Genomic DNA, 25,702 nt, shown 5'->3' on the forward strand with positions numbered 1-25,702 from the left:
TTTTTTTAATTTCAATCAGTTTTTTATTTAAATTAGATTTTTAAAATAAATGAATTCCATTAATCCATGCACACTGTCTGGCCCTTCCAGCGGTTCTGCAAGATTATTTTGGTCAGTTTTTCTTTCCACAAGATATTATAAAAGATGCTTGGTTACAGTTCTCAAAACTGAATTTGTGCCTGCAGAGACGTGTCTCTTCTTCACAGCCAAAATGTTACAAAGTAAACATACAAAATTGAGAAAAAGACATTAATTCCACTTTTCTTTGCAAATCTGTGAAACCAGAATCAATCCTTTACCTCAGTTGAATGAATAGAAGATTGTTTGGGCTGCAATAGATCTGAGGAGGGAGGGGCAAGAGGTACAAATGAAAGTGGAACCTTTGGAGCAGAATTCTCTAAAGGTCTTAAGATATTTGTGTGTAGCCTGAAGTTTGTCATATTATTCTCTCCCTGGAGGAGAAAATCCATAATGGCAGAACACCATAAAAGAGACCTAATGTGAGAAAATTTTAATAAAGCTCCTTTATCTAAAAAGCAAAGAAGTGCAAGGTCTAGTGGCCTGAATCACACTTGAGATAGTTCACCTCACAATAATTATCTATATATTTCTAACAGTATAACCAAATCAGTAATTTCTGAAATAACTGTAAAAATGATTTGAAAAGTTATTCTGAAAATGGAACCATCGTCTGATTGTAAATATTAAAATTATTCCAGCAAGAATGAGTCTTATCTAGAAAACCATGAATTAAATCAAGTCTTTCTGACTAGTGATTTAAATTATGATTTAAATTGTGATTTAAACTTATATGATTTAAATCAACTTCCTCCTCCCCACCCCCGGTTGTTTCTTTGAAGATTTATTTGATGGAGAGTTCTCTCTTTGCATCATTATGAAAAAGCACACTTAACTCAAGGTTGTATAGAGATGCATTTGAGGCTTTAATGTTTCTTAAGACTACATTCCCCTTGGTAATGGGGATGGTAGGGGTCCAACTCCAATACTTTATTTTACAGTTTTGATAAAGATTTTCCAGAAAGCATCCTCGTGAGTGCTTTAGAATTATCACCCTCTGGGGCACTTGGCCATCTGTTATGATCTGTGAAAAAGGATACAATAAGATTGAGGGGTTTTTTTGGAAAGCAAGCTATTTCATTCTTACCCCAATCTAGCTAAGCAGCATTTCCATACAACAGAGAAAGCAAACATTTCCTGAGGCAAGGCTAAACGAAGTGTCAGATGTATTCTGCATCAGATGTTTTTCTGATACAAAAACGTATTCTGTGGTGAAAATGTCAATGAGGTTTTAAAATGCAATAGCAACAACCCAGAATTAGGGATAGGCTCAAAGATTGGTATAATGTAGAGGAATGAAATGACTGCAGAGATAGCCAGGAAAACTGGCACACAGTCTCAATAACGTCTGGCATTTTAAGGTATGAGTTAACACTAATATACATTTTCAAATTTGTCAAAAATTAACATGCAACAATAAAGACTCACACAACTGTGATACCTCATAGTCCCTTGCAGAAGCCTCTGGTAGGATGCAGTGCTACTTCGGCACTTCTCCGCTGCCCCCAGGAAGGCTTCTCAACGGTGCAGGGAGGCAGAAAATGAAAAAGCCACCCTGCTGCCAAAGAGCCCTCCATTGGGCTCCATGGGCTTACACCACCCAAGCCCAGAACCGGTGTTCCAGTAGGCACAGTAGTGGCGTAGTGATAGGAGCAGCAGTGGAGTGGTTAAAAGCAAGTGTACTCTAATCTGGAGGAACTGGGTTTGACTCCCCGCTCTGTCACTTGAGCTGTGGAGGCTTATCTGGGGAATTCAGATTAGCCTGTGCACTCCCAACACACGCCAGCTGGGTGACCCTGGGCTAGTCACAGTTCTTCTAAGATCTCTCAGCCCCACCTACCTCACAGGTGTTTGTTGTGTTGGGGGGGAGAGAAGGGAAAGGAGATTGTCAGCACCTTTGAGTCTCCTTACAAGAGAGAAAAGGGGGATATAAATCCAACTCTTATTCTAGACCAGGGGTCTGCAACCTGGGGCTCTCCAGATGCTCATGGACTACAAATCCCATCAGCCGTGCCAGCATGGCCTATTGGCCATGATGGCAGGGGCTCATGGGAATTGTAGTCCACGAACATCTGGAGAGCCCCAGGTTGCAGTCCTCTGTTCTAGACAAAGGCCAGGGCAAAACCAACCAAGGTTTTAGGTTTTTTTGCACCAGCGGGCCTGCACAGCACCCTACTAGAGCTGTGGAGCCATGGAGCTGCACAGCACCCTACTGCTTGGGTAAATAGCCCCTCCACCAGTGCATCTGACCCTTGCACAAGTGGGGCGGACACTCACACCAGCGCAGGGGTGCGCCAGTGCCAAAGAGATCCCTGGATTGGGATGTCATCTTCTGTCTGCATTGGCAATTTTTGTTCCTGCATTTGCCTTGCTGTTTGCACAAAGTGGACATGCAGCCTCTGTCCCATAATGCATTAACACTTGCTCATCACTTCTTCATTTAGGAGGTATGTGCTGTTGCATGACTGGCATCAATAATTTGAGTTAATTGGCTATATTGCACCGATGCCTCCTAAAGGGCAATAATAAACAAAGTAACATCCTTCAAAGCCCACCAATTTAAATGGTGTTAGAAGGGTGTAAGATTGCCCAGGATTTTACTGCTGGAGGTCTTATTATTTTCATAGAGAAGATGCAAGATCACTTTTGGGGCAGCAAGTCTTCAAAATAAAATGAAAAACCGTTAAGAGTCTTGGAGCAATCACAGCTATGGAAGCTGGTATGAGCTCATCAGTTGAACAAGACAAAGTCTTTTATATGACAATATATTCTACAATTAACCCTTTTGTTTTTGAAGTACCCGTCAAAGCAGTCCTTGGTCTGTTCCGTAATTTTAAAATTTCTTCCCTCTTAACCATGAAAATAACATTTCTAAGAAAGAGAAGCAAAAACTGAACCCCAGGAGCCAAATTCTGTGCCAGTTTTCATATGCTACCCTGGCTAAAGCGATTGTTTTGAAGTTCTGGCTTCTTGTCCTACCTTCCTAATTCTTTATTAACACATCTCATGTGTATTCACTTCAAGTATAAAAGCATTTTTTGAAAATGAGGGGTTTTTTTACCTGAAATTTCCCATTGGCATGAGTATAAATTCTGTCCACCATCAACCTTCACAGTTTCTCCGGTTATAAAGGAGGCCCCAGGAGACAGCAGGAAACATACCAAAGAAGACACCTTACAAAGAATCAAGACTTGCTATGAAAATTATGGGGGATCCATCCCTACAACACCATTCCAGCTATAAATGTTACTCAGATTAGCTATCATCAGCAGCCAATACAGAGCTTCCTTACCAATATTATGTGGTGGAAGAAACAGTGAATTGAAGACAAAGTATTTAGTGCAAATAAAAAATTGCCTGTTGGCATTTTAGTGCCTACAAATGCTAATTAATTAGTGGCTACAAATGCTAATTAAGAGTTGGGGCAAGTTCAGTATTCACATGGGCAATCACTCGCTCTCTCTCTGAATGAAACTTCCAGCAAACTTTTTATTGTACCTTGATTAAATTTTGGTAGCACAACCAGGAGCCAGATAAAATTTCTTTGTGATTTGATGTTGTCTTTTGATTATCGAACATCCCAATTCAAACCCAAAGCCTCAACACCAGCTGATTCTTGCCCACAGTTTATGTCCAAGTGCTCCGATTTCAAGAATTTCATTTGTTCAGTCTCAACAGAGCAATTGCTAAGTGTAAAAAAATTAAAATGCTCTCATGTAAAGAGAGAGTGAGGGACCCAAGGGTGATCATGATAAGCACCACAATCCACAGCGAAGCTATGTTCTGTCCTGAATTAGGCTGCGTGTCAGGTTGCAGCAGACAGCTGCGTCTATAGAGAAGCAAAGAACTGACTGCAAGAGTCACAGAAAGCCATGTTGAGAGCCTGTTAAACAAGTTCAGTATCAAGATATCTGATCCAAGGGCCAGAGTCCACAGGTAGGAGGATGCAATTCAGCAGCCACATGTTTCATTGTGTCCAGGTCAGTGAACTCTGCAATCCTCCTTAATATAAGGCTTCCCAGGACACTAACCTTCATCCTACAAGGAGTCTGATTCTCCTTACTGCAAGAGGTACTTTCTCTGAGCCAGAAAGAAAGCAATTTTCTTGTTAATCTGCAATAGCTGTCTGCAGTACTGCCTTTGCTGATGCATAGGTTCATGTGAGCTATGTACCTGAGGCTCTTCAGTTGGGGCAGAGCTGGATGCACGGCAGGCTTCTACAGGCACTTTGGGCTCTGAGTCCTGGCTAGCCTGTTGTTCATTCTGCAGAGTCTACAGGGACCCTGTCTGCTCCAAACTCAGCCCCTGTTGGTTCCCAACCTGGTCTGAGCTTACTAGACTCTGCTCATCCCGAGGACTTTTTGCTTTCCAGAGGATGGCCCACGACATGTCCCCTGTAACCAACTTCCATCTATTACATACAGTTGAGATTTATTTTTTGTGATAGATGGAAGATGATAGGCTAGCTCCATAGCTCTCGTGTAAGCAGTAACACAAGGGAAAAATCATGGTAGCCATACGCACCAAGTCAAACTTATTGCATCTCTCTTGTGTTTCTGCTTGCGCAAGATCTTGTCCAACAAATTTCTGGACGCTATTGTATATGGGGAAGAAAGCACTAGATGTTGTGCAAGCAGAACTGTACTGTGTACATTTATGTTATTGTTTGTGCATCAATGGATCCAAGCCAATCTAACTCTAAATGTGGTAATAGTAGGGCTATTCAATTTCCTGGAAGGCTCTTCCTCATGTTAAATATTACACATATGCTGAAATATTATACCTCTTCAGGAACTCCTAGTCTTTTTGCAGGAATCTTTGAAATGAAGTTTTTAAACATGAGTTCACCATTGGTGTAGTGTGCAGCAGCAGTTTCTGAGAAGATCACTCCCTACATTGAAAGACAAGTCTCCGTTATTATTTCACACACACACAAATCCCACACCTTTCTAAGCCCATGGACTACCCTACTGAAAACAAGCACCATCCCAGCTATTGGATACACTTATTTTTACACACTTTTTCAGTTTTTAGAATATCCATTCAGTGCTAGAACTGTGAATGTGCTATACTTCTGCACAAATAGAGAAGTTGCAAATGGGTTCACCTTAAGGATCTTGGCAATGTTGCACATCCGATTTGGGTTTTTTTTTGGGGGGGGGGGGAATTGCATTCACAAATATGCCAATAAATCCATCCCAATGAAATCATCATTTTGTTTTATGTTCAAATTCTTCTTCCTCCTCAACAGAATTTAATTAAAAATAATTTATAGCAAATCTCTACATGCTTGTGAATTAATTTTAAATTTGAAGAGGTTTTTGGCCTCAAGTTCCAGACAAAAATACCCATATCCTTTATGCTTGTGTTTAGTCCCAGAAACCTTGACAGACTCCAAGTACCATCAACTCCATATTTGGCATGAGAAAAATACTCTTGGTTCCAACTCAGCAGTCGAGGCATACAATCAGACCCTCTTTCCAAGTTACAAAGTCCTTCCCTGGGTTGTTTTTCAGTCTATCATAAGAACTTTCCATTAAACACGAGTTGCAGGTTTCCTGTTGGAAACCAATCAGAGTCAAGACCATGGAATTCAATGAGAATGGTCCCCCACCATGACATTTTCCCATCTTGAAAAGGCCCTTGGAGGTGCTATTTGATTAGTTCTGGAAAGCTATACCATAAATTGCTATACCATAAATACCATTAATTGAAGTGGAGAGTCTAATGGGCAAAAAGCACCCCCTCAGGATGTTTCTGGTCTGGGAAATGGCATGGGGAGAGGCAGAAACCATCAGCCATGTACTCAATCAAAATCATTTCTTGCTGCCTGGGAATTGAGTTTTCTTCAGGAATTCACAACTCATATTTGATTCAGGTCCTTGTACTTGACCCAAGGTCTTTTTAACATGTAGTTAGCGCCATCCCTTTTGGAGACCAGAGATATCTGAGCTTGTCTGGTCACATTCCATTACCTACCGGGGCGATGGAGTTAATTCTCACTCCACTCTGGGCCCACTCAACAGCAAAGCTTTTAGTCAGGTTATCAACTGCTGCTCTTGCTGCACCCGAATGCCTGTGAAGAAAGAAGATGAAAACATGCAATCACTTCCATCAATAAGGTAACTTAAGCACATGGTAGCCCTGTCAATCTTGGAAGATTGATGGCGTAAGGTGGGCCTATGATATCTAGCAAGGTCAACTATGTCAGACTCCAACAAGTAATAATTGTCTTTCAGATTGTCATGATTAAGGAACAATCCAAACTATATAATCTTATGACAGCAAGGCAGGCAAGGCAAGATTATTTACCAATCCAGAAGTTAATTTGCAAAATAGTCTCATTTATGTGTGTAATTGCTAACATGTTTGGTGAGTGAAAGGATGACTGAAGCCCTACAGTGGAGAACATGGTTTTCTGGTGTTTGATAACAGGCAGGTAAAACAGGCTGCCTGTTTTGTTGTTCTGTTCTAATTGAAAGTTAACAGAATTCAAACAGTAGCACCACCTTGTGACTCTCCAAACTCCTTACTTAGTAACAAATTACAGAATACTAGTTAAACTCCAAAGGGTAGCTGTGACAGATTAGTGTTTAAAATGGTTAATTTTAAAAGGTGCAGTTCAGTCAGAGCAGGAGCACCGAGAATTAACCAGAGCTCCACCTGATTGGCCAGCTGACATGAAGTAGCTAGGAGCCACAGAGAGTGTGTGTTTGCCTTATAAAAAGCAGAGAGAACCTGTCAGAAAAGATATTAGGAGATTGTGTGACACAGAGATCGAGCCTGTCACAGAGAGAGTGAGACACAGATCGTGCCAGTCCCCAGATCCAGTCAAGAAATAGTGTTCTAGAGGCAGGGAGAGCCAGAGAGAGAATGGCTAGGTGGCCAGTGTTCTCTAAGAAATCTCAAAGAATGAGATCTTGTTTTCACCAGAGGCTAGGTGGCCAGGTATTTGTGGAAGACAAGAGAGAAACTTATTTCACGGGGACACTCCTAAGACCACACTATATTTTGTTGTCTTTATAGGTTAGGCTATGTAATAATATTTACTGTTGTGGCAGTTTTAGCAGAAGCAAGCAGTACATGTCTTAATGAAAAGCGATTCAGATGAATATGACAAGCTTACGACATTCCAGGAAACCCTTTCGACATATTAGCTACAATGTTGACAATGGCGCCTCCGTGATCCCGCATCCAAGCATTGTACACTGCATGGAAATAGAAGTAAGGAAAATGAGGATTTTTCTATACTGTCAGATAGAGTGCAATGGTTAAATAAAGCAGTTAAGCAGAAACAAAATTTAATACCAACTCACCCATAAATTGTGTCAAGGAAATAAAATAATCCTGTGATTATGCTCAGCTATAAATATGGACTCATAAGCAGCAACAGAATTAAATCAGTACATCAGCCAGATGATCACCTTTAAATTGTACATTTCAGGAATGTTACTTCACACCAGTTGAATACGGAAATTATCAATCTACCTTGCTGCTGTCATCCAAGCTCCGTTAGCTTCAGAGAACAGCCCACTCAGCTAGATGGATCTCAAGGTCCTAAACCTGACAGATCTGAGCAAAACCAAGAGAATCCAATTCCTTTATCAGTTCCAAAAAATTCCGAAGCAATGTAAGAACAAGTCAATGGTTTGCTTCCATTTATTCCCCTCTACCTGATAAGAATTTGGTATTCCACTTGAATTAACAGCATCCAATCACTCCTTGCACCAAGATAATTACTCAGCTGTAGACACAAAATGCAGTTAATTCATGTCTACCATAACATATGTCCAGCTAAAGAAAACTTGCTTTTGTCTTAATTGTGATTTCTCAATGGAAGGAGCAACTTTCCTGGAGACTCATTAGAATGCATGATCGCATTGCCAATGGGCTGCTAGCAGTCAAGCATATCAGCAGTCCTAAGGGGGAAAAAATAAGCATATTTTTAACAGCTTGGACTCTTATCCACCCAGGACCTGTGAATGTATGCTAGCATTTGTTGTGATTTTCTCAAAATAACATTCCAGATTTTTATGAAGTGTCCTTTGGCTAGCTTGTGATTGTTCCTCCCATTCCCACTGCAGAACACCATACTGCCCCCAGTGCTTTCCCTGTGTACCCCTTTTGGGGGCTCAGTGTGCAACAAAATGAGAGAGGGGGCAAGACATTTTTGTTCTTGTTTGCTCACAGCATTATGGCTTTAAGACAGTTTTTCTTCTCATAATGTATAAACAGGTGTTAGACTTGTACACTGTGGTCCATAAGAGAGTCTTTGTGAGTAAGAGTTGATATATTAATTATTACGTTTTGTGGGACAGCCAGGTAGGAGTTGTTGGGCTCATGGTAATTAAAATAATCCCCAAGTTCTTTTAATTCAGTTATGAAGACTACTTCTAATGGTAATAATAAAGGTAGCCTATCAGTGACAGCCATAATTGGTGCAAGTTAACAGCGAATGACTGTAATCTGCAGAATCGAATTTGATTCCCCACTCCTCCACATGAATGGCAGATCCTTATCTGGTGAACTGGATTTGTTTTCCCCCTCCTACACATAAAACCTTTTGGTGACCTTGAACTTGTCACAATTTACTAATGAACTCTCTCAGTCCCACCTACCTCACAAGGTGTCTATTGTGGGGAGAATAAGGGAATGAAGTTGTAAACCTCTTTGAGATGCCTTACCAGGGAGAAAGGTGAGGTAAAAATCCAAACTCTTATTTTCTTTTAATAGCAGAAGAAGCAAAGGGGTTTAGGCTTAGATGCTAGTATTTCCCTCTACATCCAGTCTCACCTGCTTTACAACAATAGAAGGTTCCGGTCAGGTTGGTGTCAATCACAGCATGCCATCCTTTCGAAGTGATTTGATCTGCAGGGCTAGGGAATTGGCCTCCTCCATTATTTACCAAGAAATCTATTCTACCATGAAGATCCAATGTCGACTTCACCAGTGCATCTACCTACAATAAAGAAGATCCGCAAGTGGTAGCCTTTAACATTGGTCATTTCCATCTGCTAGATTTCCTTTCTAGATTTGCCCAAAAGAAAAGTGTCAATAAGACAGTATGTGGAAGTGATTGCTTTCTGAATGAGGCCTCTCTCCCACAAACACACAGAAGAAGAATGAGGGTTATAGTATCAGAAATAAATAGAAATTACAACACTATGATTAAAGGTGCAACAGTTATTGAAAAGCCCAGAAAAATTAATCCTGTTGCTTTTTGCTTTAGGAAAAAAATCCCAAAGCAATTTTAGGGACAAGAAACTCAGGCCCCTTCTGCACGGGCCATTTAGAGTGGTGAGGGGCCGGTAAAAATGCTGATGTGGCAAGAGGTGTTTGCATCGCTGCCGCTGCACTCGAATCCCCCCCCCCCCCACACCGGCGTTTTCTTGACTCACTCGTTGAGCAAGTCTTTTGGAAAATGGCGCCTTCCACCCGGCACCAAGCAAACGGCATTTTCTCGCCTCTTATTTCTTCTCGGCTGCCATTGCTCTACAGAGGCCAGGGGACATGTCTCCTGGCCTCTGTCCTTGGCAGCATCTCCATGGCCACAGGGGTGTGTCCCCTGGCCTCTGCTGAACAACGGAAGCCGAGTGGAGGTAAGAGGGCGGGAAAAGCATTGGGCCCAGTGCCAAGGCAGCCCCGTGGGCCACCGGAGTCGTTTGCAGGACAATGTGCGAATGGCCCCGGAGGGTGCACCAGCTGCAAGTATGCCGGTGCAACCCCCCTCGTGAGGCCCATGCGGAAAGGGCCTCAGTGTGTCAACCAAGTTCTGCATGGAAGAACTCACTGACAGCCAAACTTCACTTAATGATGTATTGGTTTCGATTCAAAACAATTATGATAAACATATGTAACACTGTAAAGAATTATTATTTTCTTTAACAGAAGGATTTAATTACTGATGTATCAGAACAGCCACAGCATCTACTTCTTGAAGAAGCTAAGAAGGATCCAATTTGCACAATAAAGTAATCTACAGAATATATTGTTATTTGTTAAATTTAGATGTTGCCTTTCCATGTACCTAGAGCCCAAATACCAAGCCATGAGAAGAAAACATTAGAAGAGACTAAAAAACAAAACTCAAGCAATAAAACAAACAAAAACCCCAACTCAGAATGTAAACTTGACTGCATTTGGCAGGGGCACTGGGAGAAACTGAAAGGAACACTGGACTTGCCATGAATGTTCAGTTGCAAAAACCTATCAAGGAAACAAGTTCCACAATTTCACTAGATATTTTGTCTCATTGTACAGCCATTGACAGAGGTTTCCCATCATATTCAAGCCTGGTGTTATTCGTCCATACTTTTAAAAGCTTCAGCACTTTATGGCAGCATTTAGGTATTTGGGAAATTGCTTTCATGCTCCTCATACGGTTTTGTTTTTTTAGACCTGGTTTTGCTTCTTAGCCTTTGCACCTGCAAGATGTGGCTCAAACTTTTCCTGTCCAGATTGCTTTCTCCAACTCGTCTTTGTCAAGAACCAGAGGTAACTCCCCTAGGCCCCATAAAACGTGAGTTCTTTTCTGAACCAAAAAAGCACACAATTCACTTAATAAAAATTATTTTTGTTTACTCAAAATGAATGCAAGTCAATGACATTTGCAAGTCAATCAAGGGAACAGCAATCTCACTTAAACTTGGCAGGAACCATCTGTAAAACCCAACCAGACCCAAAAAGGACTGTACATCCCTCTTAGTCACAGGAACAGGCCAACCTGTTCTCTGAACCAAAAAAGCACACAGTTCACTTAATAAAAATTATTTTTTTATTCGAAATGAATACAAGATAAGGACATCTGTAACAACACAAATCAGTCAAGGGAACAGCAATCTCGCTTCAATTTGGCAGAAACCGTCTGTGAAACCCAACCAGACTCCAAAAGGACTGTACGGCCCTTTTAGTCTCAGGAACAGGCCAATCTTTCACACTAGCTACCTTATCTCTTATCTGGCCATTCCCAACCCGATGTCCAAGATAAACAACTTCCTTCCACTCAAATTGACATTTCTCAAAGTCTCAAGTCAAGCCAGCATCCTGAATTCTTTGCAACACAACTTCTAGGTGAGTCAAATTACTTTCCCAGTCCTCTGACATAATAGCCATGTCGCCTTCATAGGCAAAACTGAAAACAAGCCCATCTACCACTCGATCCATTAACCTTTGGAAATACGTACTTGCTCCATTTAACCCAAAAGCCATGTATTTAAACTGTAAGTGGCCAAAACTACAAACAAAGGTTGTTTTTCGGCTGACTCCAGAGACAAAGAAATCTGCCAATATCCCTTAGAGCAGTGGTTCTCAACCTGGGGGTCGGGACCCCTTTGGGGGGTCGAACGACCCTTTCACAGGGGTCACCTAAGACTCTCTGCATCAGTGTACTCCATCTGTAAAATGGATAAATGTTAGGGTTGGGGGTCACCACAATATGAGGAACTGCATTAAAGGCTCATGGCATTAGGAAGGTTGAGAACCACTGCCTTAGAGCAATCAAGCGTGCTGATGAACTTAGCACTAGCCAGCCTCTCAACAAACTGATCTAACCACTGGGTAGGATAAGGATCCAACTCTGTTACTGCATTCACTTTTCTGAAATCTATACACAACAGATATTCAGGAGGGTCACCTGCAGTTGTAATCAGGCGTGTTTTTTTGTTCTTCCTCCACTGCTGTAAAGGCTAGGAAGCTAACTGAAAAAGCAAACCAAGAATTCATACTGTGTAATATGAAAGAGGTGGAATATATTTAGTCCCATGTTTTCTCATGTCCAGCACAGCATCCTTTAAACTTTTAGTTTACAATTTATGGGTTTTTATCTTTTTATACCTCTGCTTAATTTTCATTGGCCAGAATGAAGGTGATGGTCAGAAAGACTGGCCAACGATGCCTCTGCATGAATGCAATGACATTTCTTGTTGCATGTTTGGAACTTTGTGGTATTCAGGTTTATACTGTCTGTATACATATATTCAGTCACCCGTGGACTTTGGAGTGTGGAACTTGTCTGTTTCTTCCTCCTGCTACAGCACACTAAGCCTCCCAAAATGTTGATCATAGTGATCTATGGACCCTCAAGAACAGCACAAGTGAAGAAAGATAGAGTCTGAAGCAGAAAAATAAAACTGGCAGAAATCACAGCTCTTTCTTTCACAAACATAAATGCAAGTAAGTATGTAAGGCCTTTATTGGCATATACAAGATGACACCAAACAAATGCTATTTTGCCAGATGAGCTATGTGGTTTAGTACATGTCACCTATTATAACTATTAGCCATTAGTAGAGCAACCTTAAAAAAAACTAACATACCACATGACATTGTTGAAGGCTTTCACAGCCTGATTCAACTGGTTGTGGTGGGTTTTCTGGGCTGTGAGGCTGTGGTCTGGTAGATCTTGTTCCTAATGTTTTACCTGCACCTGTGGCTGGCATCTTCAGAGGTGTATCACAGAGAGAAGTCTGTTATACAGTGCGTAACAGATCTAGACACAGTGTGGGCCACGACCAGATGACGGGCCTCTTCTCCCATCCCTGCCCTCCCCCCTGGGTGGGCGGGCCTTGACCAGATGATGGGCCCCCTTCCCCCTCCCTCCCCTTCCTCTGAGGGTCGGTGTTTGGAGAAAATTCAGGACCAATAAAAGAACACTTTCTTCACACAATGTGAATTAATTTATGAATTATTTTACGAATATCACTGCCAAAAGATGTGGTAGTGGTCACCAGCTTTAAAAATATCAGACAAATTTGAAGATGCTAGATCTGACAGAAGCTCACATCCATGCTAGATAAATTAAACCACTGTGTACAGAGGCAACATGCTTCTTAATATAAGACACTGAGGAAAAACAGAGAAGGCTCCTGCTTCTAAGTATCATCACTGGTATGAATTAGGAAGACCATTAGACAAATCAAGTCAACTTCATCTGATGAAAACGGCCGCTTAATCAAAAAGTTTGGAAGTTTAGCACCGATTTCACCCAGCAGACCGTCACTGATAACATCTTCTCATGTTTCCCAGCAGACCTCAATTTCTAACAACTAAATAAGCAGCAAGCATGACACCAAATGCTGACCACCACCAGCTGTTTAATAATCCCTGAAAGCTGACCCAGTATCTCTGCAGAAAAAAAGAAAAGAAATGGAATCGAGGTCATCTTCACACAGATGAAATAGCCATATACTCTTCTTCTTCAGGTAATGATAAAAGTTAATCAGACTGACAGCAGAAAAAAGTATTTGATGTAGAAAAGCACGGAGCAAGAAAAGCTATAATGCAACATCACAGTCTTCTTAACAAAGGAAACTGGCAGGCTGTATAGTGTCTGGGAGCCCTCTGCCAACAAGCAGAATTATTTATGGCATACCAGTGAGAAAGAAAGCTTGGTTATAAGGAGGCCCCTGAGGCTTGACAGTTCACTTTCAATAAGTTATGCTGTTGCAGATCACTTGGGGAGACAAGAGAATGCAGAAGAGTTCTAGAGATCGAATTCTGAGATGTACATAAAGAGAATAGAAGTGATTCCGGAAGCAGAGTTGAAAGTGGTGTAAGAATTGTTTCTGATCAAACAAGTCTAGCAATTTTTGAAGGACTATTCATTTATTTATTTAGAATAATGTTAAGCCACCTTTTACAGTGACTTGGCCAAGCTTACACTAATAATAAAAACTAAACATTAAAATATATTAATTCAGATTCAGCAGAAAAAATAGAGACCACAAAACAGGCCCCTAACAGCTTAAAACAAGTTACCAGACTGCTAAATTTGCTGGCAGTTAGATTCCCAACCCAGGTATAAAGGCAACTGTAAAAATGGACATTTCTCAGTGCCTCTAGAATGTAAATACCAAGAACAGAGTTCTGATAAGTCATTTCAGAAGGGGCAAACCAGTCTGCTAGTGAAGAACTGCCTCTGTGACCCATCTTGAGAAGCAACATGAGTAGCAACCACTAGTAGCACCTTACCTGGAAATGGCTGTTTAAAGCTCTCTGAAATTTCTTTTATAATCTGTTTTTTATGCTGGGCTGGGGCTTTTTTCATGCTTGATTTTAATTAACATTCTTTAAACTTTCTTTTTTATTTATTATCTTTATTACGCAAGCCACCTTCAGCAGGTTTCTGGAGAGGTGGAATACAAATAAACAACACATTTATTCACAATTACACAAGATACAAAGATGTTTCCCAACAGTTTGCAAATCATGCAGTTACACCCTTAACAACCTTCTCTGCAAAGCAATTGCAATAGTGAGGTGCCATGCAAGGATGAAAAAACCTTCATGTCAATATACTGTTTAACCTATCTAACACAATTTTTGGTCATAGATATATTTATAACATTATTGGGAATAGACTATCTAGTCCACCTCAGGTCAGTATTTTCCAGCAAGACACTATACTTGTCATCCACTCTACACAGTAGGAGTATGTTGTTTACCTCCTCCTCTTTGCGAATGTTACACTGTATTGGGGTCACTGTGGCAGAATCAGTGGATGGATTTGCAGCAGCTAGCTCTTTCGCTGCAGCTGTCAATCTGTCAAGTTTGCGAGAGGCAATGACTACATTGCAACCTGTCAAAACAAAAACAGATGCATTTTAGATTATTAAGTATTGATCAAAGAGGACTCTTGGCTAACAAGTGGCAGCATATACTGACTGAGATAATCCTCCTCAAGCACTGGTACTTTATTTCTTTTAGCAGTTCTGGAAATCTACAAATTAAGCAATTTATACTTCTGTCACTCCTAAATGGAAAAAACTCTCACAGTAATTTATTTACTCATGTTATTCATAATCTTCCTCAGAGGGATTCAAGGCAGTTAATGAATCAGTACAGTTAAATAAAATGGGACATTCAATAAACAATGCATTAGGACTGTAGAAGTCTGGAACCAGCCCGAAAGAACTGAAGCATAGGCCATCTGTTAAAATCCTATGTAATTCCAAAGGTATCATTCTTTCAGTAAAATGTGTGTACTGCCCATAAGCAGCTACACTGATCATTTACAACTCATTCAGAGAAATTCTAGCCATACCAAAAACTGCATGGCAGAAATAACTTCCATCAGTTGTGTCTGCTACCTCTGTTTGCCCAAGTATTGTATCTTAATCAAAATAGGCCACTTTATAATATACAGTATTAAAAAAACAAACATGCTACCCACATGTGGCTTAAGACTTCGTACAGCTTTCATTCCAAAGGGCACACAGAATTTTCAGCTAAGCCCAAGTTAGTACTTCACCATTTGCTAATATTAATATACAAGAAACAAGGAATCTAGCTCCCTAATATGACCAACAACACAGATGAACTTAATAAATTTCAGATTCAAGCTGCCAAATGCTGTCATTTTGGTTCAGCCTTCAGTTATCCATCTACTTGAGTGCAGTTTTAAAGTATCAAAGTTTGCCATCTGCTCTGCTGGAATTGTTATATATCAACGATTAATACGAAACACTGACAGACTAACCAGAAAGTCTGTGAAAACAAAACAACTATGCACAAGGATGAGTTGACTGGGAAATGCTAGATTCAGAAGAGCTACAGAATACGGCTTTGTTGCATGTGGAAAGGGCATACAAAGCAAGAGAAAGATTAAGGTCACTGCAATGACCAGGCTTTGCTCTCACATCTCTGGTACCACTGAAAGCAGAAATACAAAGGAGTATTTGAATGCATGTGATTATGTTGAATGAAAATCAGATAACAGAAATTAAATGAAGGTTCTGGAAGTAGAGTGCCCAAGTAAGCAGTCACTATATGAACAAGAACAAAATAAACCAAAGAAGCAAAACTGGTTGTGGTGGGTTTTCCGGCTGTGTGGCCATGGTCTGATGGATCTAGTTCCTAACTGTGTAACTGACTTCCCTCTGTGATACACCTTTGAAGATGCCAGCCACAGATGCAGGTGAAACGTTAGGAACAAGATCCATCGGACCACAACCACACAGCCTGGAAAACCCCCCACAACCAGTTGAATCTGGCCGTGAAACCCTTCGACAATCTGAAGAAGCAAAAGTTCAGGTACCTGCCACTATAGTAGGCCTCATGCTTGTGGACCCAAAATCCAGTCAAAGAAATGTGAACTTCCTAGTTTAGAGATCAGACTTTTATATGCACCAGGGCAACTCTAGCCCTTACCAGTTTAAAAAAAAATCAAGAAACCAAACAGATGTCATCATATAAACCTGTTTCAGTCAGGTATGGCATTGCTATGGAGGGGGAAATACCATTTATCCTTCAAAGCAGATTTTAAAATATCGAGATTCATTTGTTCCAAAGCTGGAAAAAACCTCCTCTGTTCAATTAAAAAATGGTTTTCAACAATGATATTTTAACAATAGGACACTGCAGTAGGGGCAAAAAAACACCCTTTTTCTTTTTTGAAACAAATGTTTTAGGAATCTGAGAAAGGAGAGTAGTTTCAATACTCAGAATTTATTCACCTTTCCAATATCAGCAAGTGCTGCAATCTTTGGGGTGGCCAAAGGTACAATCCCCAAAGGTGAGCAGCGCTTACTATTTTGGAAATACTTTATCAGCGCTTCCAAAAGAATGTGTCTTTTAGCTAAGCTGTTGCTACATGGTGAATAATAATGAAACTCCAAGATCAAAACCATAACAAAAGAGTCAACTGATCTAAGGATTGTGCATTACATAATAGCAGTAGAAAGACAGGATTAAAAAGACAGTACTTTGAACAGGCTATGAGAGCAAGGGTCCCTGTGTTCTCTTAGGCTGGGGAAGCCCTATGGGATGCCCTTTGTGCCCAATTCCACAGGATATGTCATGCCATCACTCTTAATTTCATAGATAGGTCTTCACTCCACTGTTTGCAACACCTCCCCCAGCTTGTCTTCAATCCATGTGCCAATCTTTGAAGAAACTTTTGCAGTCCTAATTCCTCCCTGTTTGTTTGTTTTTTGCTTCCAAACGTTTCTTAAAATAATTCCACTTGCTCACACATAGAGCGCGCACTAATGGGGTGCTCCTGTCAATGTGTGCCAGTTTCATATATGCACACCTCTGTTTTATGCTTCTCTGATTGTCAGGCAGTCAGCAATTCTTGAGCCTTCATTTCCACAGTGGGCACCACTGTCAGGAACAATAACAAATGGGTTTAGGAGGCCATCTCATCAGGCCTTTCCAGCCTCTCGCATTTCTACTGAGGCAAAAGGAAAATCTTCCCCATTGCTTCTCTTCAGCGGCCCCTTCTGCACGTGCAGAATAATGCACATTCAATCCAGTTTCAACGCACTAGAGTTGGATTTTACTGTGTGGAATAGTAAAATCCACTTGCAAGCAATTGTGGAAGCGGATTGAAAGTGCATTATTCTGCATGTGCGGAAGGGGCCTTCGTCTAACTCACTCACAGACAACTTGGCCACCCGACCCTGACTTTTCCTCGCCACTCCCTCCCCGCTTTGTCCTTCCCCACCGAGCTGCAGCAAGTCGGCGGCGATGGCCTTGCCGATGCCGGTCCCCCCGCCGGTTACGATGGCCACGCGGCTGCGAAAGAGGCCGGCTGCCAGGACCCGACTTCCAGAAGCGCCGCACCACGACAACGAAGAGGCTGCCATCTTGTTCCCTGCACGGGGCGAAGTCCCAACCTGCCGAGCCGGCTCCAGAGACTTGCCTCCGGGAAGGCACTCCTCCCGCCCCTCCTCTGCCACCCCGCCCCGCATGGAGCCCGCTGCGGAGGCGGAGGCAAAAGCGGACCGCCGCCCCCTTTGTAAACTACAGCTGGACGGGAAGACCCGGCCCCATCACGCTGCAACCCAATGCAAAGGCTTTCTCCACCGATTGCATCAGAGAAAGGGCGTGGGGAGGGGGCGTACGGGCGGCACTAGATCTATCCCTCCTTTGCAACACAAAGGGTCTGTCTGCAGCCTCCCCCTTCTTTTGCCCCATCGCGTTTCGAAGAGTTGGGGGTGGAAATCCTCCTCCAGCCCATTCAACCTCCCTAGACTACCCATCCCGCAAGAAGGCGAATAAAGGCTTCCTTCTCTCTCATCATCCCGAGTGGGGTGAGAATGGGTGGGATTGAGCCATAATTCTTTCCCCCCATCGGGCAAACCGAGAAAGGCCAAGAAGCATCGAACTTCTCTCTCCCCGAACCAGCCCCGGCGCTACTGCAACCCCCGGACGAAGGACGGACAGCCTTCAGGTCATCCCTGCAACGCGGCTATGCAGAGTCACATTTCCAGGCTGACCAGGGTGGTCGGAGCCCGGCCCGGCCCCAGCTCTTTAAGGCTCAGCAGGCAGCTCTCCGCCCTTCCCCATCTTTGCAGATGATTCATTTCGGGGAGGCGATCTCTGTGACTTTGCTGGAGTAGGGGGTGGTTGAAGAAGCAGCAGCACGTCCTTATCCCCACATTCCACAGACGGCGGAGAAACACAAGGCAGCTAACCTCGGCGCTGCCGAAGGAGCCACGAGATGCGGGCCAGAGCAAAGGTTCCCGTTCCTCCTGCAGGTGGGCATCGGTGATTTTGCAGGAACAGGTAAGCATCAGGAAGACTTCGGGTTTTTTCCTCATTACGGGAAGCAGGCCCTCCACCACTTTTCTCGTTTTTACAAATGAAAGTCGATGTAAACCAGATGTTGGTGTGAGCCCCCTTAGTAAAAGAGGTTGTGGTTTGCAAATGTAAGGGGAGGGATAGCTCCATGCGGCTGTAAGTGATTCTTTTTGTTGAGAGACATGCGGTGATGCGGTGACATCTTTAGGAGAGTTGCATCCTTCTAGGTGGACTGAGCTGCTTAGGATGACACTGTTAATTCTCGTTAAATAATTCCTTCTTCAGAGAATCTAAAGGACTGCTGTCTAAAGCAATGTCTAAAGAAAGAGCAACCCACTAACGCAGCAATATATGGGATTACATGCAAATTAGGAATTGTTAGGAAGATGTCCCAGTTACTGGCATATTTGGCATCAATGCAGATTTCCTTCTCAACATGAACTTTCTGACATGAAAAGTATAGGCCTTCTTTCAAGCAATCTTGCCAGACATCTTGAGTGTGGGGAATGTTGCTTTCATGTTAAAGAAGTTTTGTGAGGTTGCTGTTTTTAAAATCTTGTTTCCCTGAAGGAAAAATCAACTTTTGTTGCAAAGGCAGGTGGGGAGGGGAGATGAGAGTGAGCTATGGCAGGAAATACTCTTTGAACTATTAAAGCCATTCTTCATGTGTCTTCATGTGAGACTCTTCCTTAAGTCTGTTAGTATCAATTAAAGAAATTGGATTACCAGGTACTGAGCTAGGTACAGTTTAGGAATAAGAACAAAAATTACTCTCACCGCACCCTCCAAGCTAACGGGTTTATTGTGGCACAGGCTGCCATAAACTAGAACTTATTTCTTCGGATGATCTAGTGTGCGAAACTTTATGCCACAATAATTCTGTTAGTATCACAACATTTTTATTTTTCTGCGACGTGCTAACTTTGCAACAGAAAACTTGCAACAAACAGCAGTGAACCCTTTTGTTCTGAGATCCCAAGAGCAGTTTTTCCTTGAGCACCTCCTGCACAACAAGGTTAATCTTTAATGACCTAGTCACATGTAAAGCAACTGACTGCATGGTTTCCAAGCATGGATTCAGCACCCTGTCAGGAGGAAGTCAGCTAATTCTGTGGGAAAGGCTCATGGGATCAATTGCTGCATGGGCCATTGATGGTGGGGCTGCCAAAAGCAGAGCATTGTGTAAGCAATCCACATGTTTTCTGTCCTATATGAGCACACTTAACTCATAAATTGGTCCATTCACATATGAAGTCATCCCACTGGCTGCATGCCCTCTGGCCCAACCTGTAGCTGCTGGAGAACCAGGTGGCAAATGCTGACTTAGTAGAATGGACTATACTACTTCCAGACTGCAGGGATTCTAGGTGATCCTCCTTAGGAGAAAACAAACCCTTCCTGCAAATAGAAAATTTGCATTTGTGGTAAAAGGTTTGCTTTCAGTGTTTTGCCAGCATTTTGTGGTAAGCTCTTTTCCAGCCTTTTGTGGTTAAAAGTTTGCTTGCAACTCTTTGCACTGGCTTTTTGTTTCACCCACTTACAAACTGAATCAAGACTGTGCATTCGAGGGCCTGAACACATTTTTGTCTCATTATATTGCGTTTATAGACCATGTAACCAATTGCTGGTGTACTAATGACAGACAAATAGGCAGTGTCTTATTGCAAGCTTATTTATATGCTATGGAATCATCCATAGAATGATATCATGGGCAAACACAGCATCAGCATGGTGTTTGTTCCACTCCAAACATGACCTCAGCTGTCAGGGAACTGTTTTCAAAAAAAGAGACTCCTTTGTGTCTGGGGTTAATAAAACAAGGTCATTTGTATGTGCTAAAATATTCAGTCGTCTTCATGAGAATTTTAAAAAATGAATTGGGTCTGTTTTTCTTCTAAGCAGCACAGCCTTTTATGTTGATTTGTACTTCACCATCTCATTAGCTTAAAATCTGAGGCAGTGAGACAAGTGAACTTCCAACTCCCTTTCTTCTCTTTTATTCTTCTAGTGTCATTTTCCTCTTTTTGTAGGACTTAGGTGCTTATCTGTTTTGTCGCAAGAGAATGCATTCATTTTTAATATAGGGAAATCCTTAAATATGTGTTCCACCCTAAAATCTGCTCTGGGATTTCAGTGGTCATCATGAACTTTGCAGATGGTCATATGAGAGTCCCTAACTACCTAATGTTATGCATGTTCAATCAAAAATAAATCCTATTAAACCCAGCATGACTTACTTCTCAGTAAATGTGCTTAAGACTGGGCTGTTACTCAAACGTCAATCAATGGGACTGAGCAGGCATAAAAGTAAAGTGAGATCTGGATTTATAGATTGCAACCTTCACATTGTCTAAAGCATCATTCTAAAATGAACCCTGTTGAGTTAACCAGCAGTCTTCACTGTCTTACAACAGCAATTTCATATTATGTTTCCCTTTGATATTGTTTCAAGCCTCTTGCAGAGACTGGCAACACCCATCTAGTATTGATTCTCACTTATTCTTGATAATTCTTTGATCTGTGTATTTTAATGGCAGTTACATTCAGTAAATCTAGAATATGTGATTGGAACAACTAATGTATTCAAAAGACTGATAGTTAATTTTATTAAACAGATTTGGACCACAGACTGTCACACTCCAACCCAGCTTGCTCACTTTACGTGTGTGTGGAAAGGTGTACTCTTACATGTGTGTGGAAAGGCGATGAGGTGTACTCTTATTCTCGTTAGAAAGAAACACTTAGCAAATGATCCCTCACCTCAAACACCAGAAGGGAAGCCAGGGAGTATATGACAGTAGTGATAACACACATTTATTTATTTAGTTTCTGTTGTGTAGTCATCCCCGCAGGGTCGTCGCTAAGGAATAGGCGAGACGCGGAGGAGGTTTCATCTGGTGGAGAGCGTCAGCAACAGGAAGCGCGGGATTTCGTGATCCTGACAACTCTGCCCTGTGCTGGTCTCTGGCACCTTTTATTAGGGTTTCATTGTGGGCGTGTAAAGGAGGTGGGTAGGGAGATGAGCGGGAGACCTGGAGATCATCATGTGATGCATGATCTCACACCTGGCTGCTACGTGCGGAGAGGAGCGTAAGCGTCTGGGCCTAATCCTCACCTGGGGGCAAGACCATTGTCCCTTTGTCCGGGACACCAGGTGACTGTGAGCCAGATAGTTTGTGACCCGTGACTCATAGGGGGATGAGGAGTGGGGGTGCGGTGCGACCAGAAGGACGTAGGAGCGCCGGTGTGCCAGCGTTCTACTTACGGTGCTGCTGGGTCAGCAGTGCATTACTACATGTTGTTCATACAGATCCTTGTTTAATAGAATTGAAAACCAAAGAAGTAGCCATGAGACCTGCTGGGGACTGACTGATTACTATGGCATGGAATTTTGTAGGGCCAATCACCTTTACAAGAATTACATACCTACCACTTTGTCACAGGTGTCAATGTCGGTAAAAATGTAAGCTGCAGAAGTCCAGTTAGACTCACAGCTGCCAATGTGTGTATTGTCTTTTTGCCATTCTATGTATCACATGTTCATCTTGTCCTGTTCTCCAGAGAGCTAAAGACAGCATGGTTCTGCCCTCCCATGCAGCTGCAATATTGCCAGATTTCAACCTAAAGAGTCCTCCTTTACCCGTAATCTCCATAGTTGATATTTGAGGTACCTGTGTTCAGTGGTGGGATCCAAACATTGTAATAACAGGTTCCGATGGTGGTGGGATTCAAACAGTGGCGGCGTCACACACACGCACCTCAAGTCCCTATTTGGCAGGGAGGTTGCTTTAGTAACCCCTTCTTGGCACTCAGAAAAAATTAGTAACCACTTCTAGAGAAGTGGTGAGAACTGGTTGGATCCCACCTCTGCCTGTGTTTTTTCCTCCCTGCTCCCTCCCCAACCTGTGTGGGGAAGGGACAAATAAAACGACTGGGGCAGCTGTGAGGCTGAGTCAGATTAACAGATGCATTTGCTACCCTATATGACTACTTTTCCAAAACTGGCCTCAAGTTCTGTACAAGCAGAAATTCTCACAGATACCTACGCCTTTCTTCTGAAAGAAAAGAGAAAACTTGGTGCTTGTTTTACAGTTGATTCACTGGGAATGTGAGTCAACTCCAGTCGTGTGTTCACTGGACGAGGTCATGGCTGGCACCTTGTTCTGTGTCTGCTTCAGATCTGAACAATTTTGTATTTAGTTGCTAAACCCCAGCTGTGCTACACAAGACTTGACATGCAGCACTTTAGGTGTCTCACTTAAAAATCACATTGAAGGTAGCACAGGTGAGGTCTAACTCACCAGAAGATGGTGAGAAATCAACTGCAATAATTGTGCAAGTCAGTAGCAAGCCTGTGCAACTCTGACCTGAGGCAAGTGTTGAAGGCACATCAGGGCTGGCAACCTCTTTCCATCCCAGGTGGGTTCCAGCAACTGCACTAACACTTAACTGTTCAGAACAGGAGCTAAGATGCCTAGAGTGAGTTTGGCAAAGTAATCATGATGAAAGGGCAAGAACATCTTATAGAACGTTTATGGAAGTTTATGAAGTGGTGGTGAAGACCATGAATAAAGGTTTCCATGCAGCCAGCATTGAATTTGTATGCTCACGCCTAGCACAGTTATTTAGAGGATTTTGTCTCTAACAGTCCTTACTCAGGACTCTTCAAACAATAAATTAGGTGTGAGGCATTTGCAAGCACCTTTGTGGATAAAATCTTGCCTTCCACCAAGACCTCCCTGCCAACTTTGACAGTGAACTGATGGCCCCTTAGCCAACTCCACATCTGATTTTGGACCACTTCAGCTTTCTCTCCCAGTCTGATGTTGCCAGGGTCTCCATAGAGAGGGAGAATCACCTAAACACTTGAGTGATGGTGCAGGTGTTAGTTACATCCCATCCAGTGCTGGAAGCTGGCCACCTATACCTGAGTGTCCCCAACCCAACCGTAGGACCTCTACATATCACAGATGGACTATATAACACAGTTCTTTAATTAATCCCTGAAGAAAGACTAATCTGGATTTTTGAAAAAACTAGGTCTTCATTCAGAGGGCCAATCCCACAGGTGCACCATAGACTTCCTTATCTCAAATACAAATGCTGCCAAGATATCTTTCTAGATTAGAAAAATTGTGGCTCCACATCATCTCCAGAGGCTGATTTGCTCCTCCCTTTGGATGGGGCTGTAAAGCACCTTAACTTTTACTTGTCCACACCCAAACTCTGTCCTCTATACTGTGCTGCCTCTCATTTATGGGGAGTTTGAAATTTCACGGTAAGCACAGCTTTTGATTTATTAGCTTGATTCACTACTTGGCTCTGTTGGTATTTAATCTAAGACCTCATTATGTCAATTTAACTATTTGTTTACAAGCACATTGCCCAGGATATCCCAAAGGCACCTCTTGGAACTGTTGCTTGAGGTTAGTGGTATCTTGCTGATCACAGAGTAGACATAAATTTGATGGAATGTGCACTTAGTAACACTTCCTTATGTCAATGCAGCCATTACTGAGGAGATGTTTATTTATTGCTGAACCTTAATTGGTGTAAATTGAGATCTCAATTTAAGTGGTGATGGTTCATGCACAAAGCATCTAATTGCCACTTATCCTCGTACATTGCAAGCTGCCCTAATGATATTTCAAGCAACAGAAACATGTCCACTATGGGTATTCAAACATCATGCAAATTGGGCAACAGTTTGTAAACAATATATGCTAATTATCTTCTTCCCCACCAGCATAGGCACATTGAAGTGGAACTTTCAGTGGTTACTATTTTATTTATTACATGTTTATTCTACCCTTTCTCCAAGGTTCTTGGGGCAGCATACATGCTTCTCCCCTCATCCAATTTATTTTCCCAACAGCTTTGTGAGATAGGTTAGGCTGAGATAGAATAACCAGCAACAGGACAAGGCTTAATCCAACTCCTTATGTTCTCCACACTTAATCCAGCTACTCCACCATATTGGCTTTCTTAATAATGTTGTTCACCAATCCTCTCTCCAGTACTTTGCAAGAGCTTTAAACAAATGCCAAGAATTTCAAAGAAATCCTTGGCTTCAGCACAAAACCCTGAGAAATTCTGAGGAACACCAACAGGAGCATTCTACATGGTAACCACACAGAATAGCATAAAGAATGGCTGTATGAGCATATACTTTGGCCTTGCTACATTACTTGAAAAATCTGCATTAGCTTTCTGACATGTACTTCTGTATCAAAATAAGCATCTTGTTAAAATGATGGGCAGCCCATCCAAACCTGAAGGCAGTACAAAGAGATGGGCAGCTCCATCCAAACACCATGCCAATAGTGTCCTGTCCCGTCATCTACAAGAGGGCTTTCCAGTGATGTGGAGAGCAAGAAACAACTCCAGACTCCTCCCACTGCTGGAAAGCCCCTTAGGGCTAACAGGCCTTGCCACCAAAAGGGTGGCGTAAGTCCGAGGGCTGGAGCACCATACTCCTGACTCTCAATCCCAGGATTCCCTGGGAATGCTGTGCCCCCCCCCCCCCCACGCTGGTGTTCGACTGGGATGCCAGCACAGCCCCGCTGCAGCCTGGACTTCCAGATATTGTGGTGTGGGGCTGAGGGACAAGCAGCTGTCAGTACCTTTGCCACCTCCACAGGGGTAAGTGCCCTGAGGAGGCGCCGGAGCAAGGATATGCCACTCCCTAATGCCTTTTTGCTCCCCCCCCCTCCAATGGGATAAGGCTGTTAGACGTCTTCGTATGTGGCTGTGCTTTTATCCTACTTAGGAGTTATCTCAATTTATGTATACTGATCTATCTTGTAAGAGCCAGAGTGGTATAGTGGTTAAGAGTGGCAGACTCTAATCTGGAGAACCAGTTTGTCCCCCCCCCCCCGCCCCTCCACATGAGCAGCAGTCTCTAACATAGGGAACCAAATTTGATTCCCCATTCCTCCGCCTGAAGCCTGCTGGGTGACCTTGGGCCACTCACTGATCTCTCAGAACTCTCTCAGCCCAACATACTTCACAAGATGACTGTTATGGTATAGGGAAGGGAAGGGAAGGCAATTGTAAGCCACTTTGAGACTCCTTAAAGGTAGAGAAAAGCAGGATATAAAAA

At 42.5% G+C, this 25,702-nt stretch overlaps 2 protein-coding genes across 2 annotated transcripts in view; one reads left to right on the plus strand and one right to left on the minus strand.

Annotated features, from left to right (window-relative positions):
• Positions 1–17,851, minus strand: PECR (peroxisomal trans-2-enoyl-CoA reductase). The gene is made up of 8 exons (XM_048486306.1): positions 17,522–17,851; positions 14,520–14,653; positions 8,872–9,037; positions 7,205–7,286; positions 6,058–6,154; positions 4,862–4,969; positions 3,140–3,251; positions 1–1,102 (listed from the first exon to the last, which is right to left on the minus strand). Exons 1-8 carry the CDS (start codon positions 17,766–17,768, stop codon positions 1,014–1,016), a joined length of 1,035 nt encoding a protein of 344 aa, XP_048342263.1. The 5' UTR covers positions 17,769–17,851; the 3' UTR covers positions 1–1,013.
• TMEM169 (transmembrane protein 169) overlaps positions 17,719–25,702 on the plus strand; it is a 14,082-nt gene continuing 6,098 nt past the window's right edge. Inside the window, exon 1 of the mRNA XM_048486307.1 lies at positions 17,719–18,585. The gene's annotated coding sequence lies outside the window, so the exon portion shown is untranslated. The remainder of the gene's footprint in view (positions 18,586–25,702) is intronic.

Source organism: Sphaerodactylus townsendi, linkage group LG02 (genome assembly GCF_021028975.2).
Source record: "Sphaerodactylus townsendi isolate TG3544 linkage group LG02, MPM_Stown_v2.3, whole genome shotgun sequence".
Classification (NCBI taxonomy): Eukaryota; Metazoa; Chordata; class Lepidosauria; order Squamata; family Sphaerodactylidae; genus Sphaerodactylus; species Sphaerodactylus townsendi.

Excerpts from the sequence above, each read along its gene's own strand:
- PECR (XM_048486306.1), bottom strand. The coding sequence starts at position 17,768 with ATGCGGGGCGGGGTGGCAGAGGAGGGGCGGGAGGAGTGCCTTCCCGGA. Across the intron at positions 14,654-17,521 it reads CGCCGACTTGCTGCAGCTCG|GTTGCAATGTAGTCATTGCC; the intron begins GTGGGGAAGGAC and ends TTGTTTTGACAG. Across the intron at positions 7,287-8,871 it reads CTTCTATTGTTGTAAAGCAG|TGTACAATGCTTGGATGCGG; the intron begins GTGAGACTGGAT and ends ATTTCCATGCAG.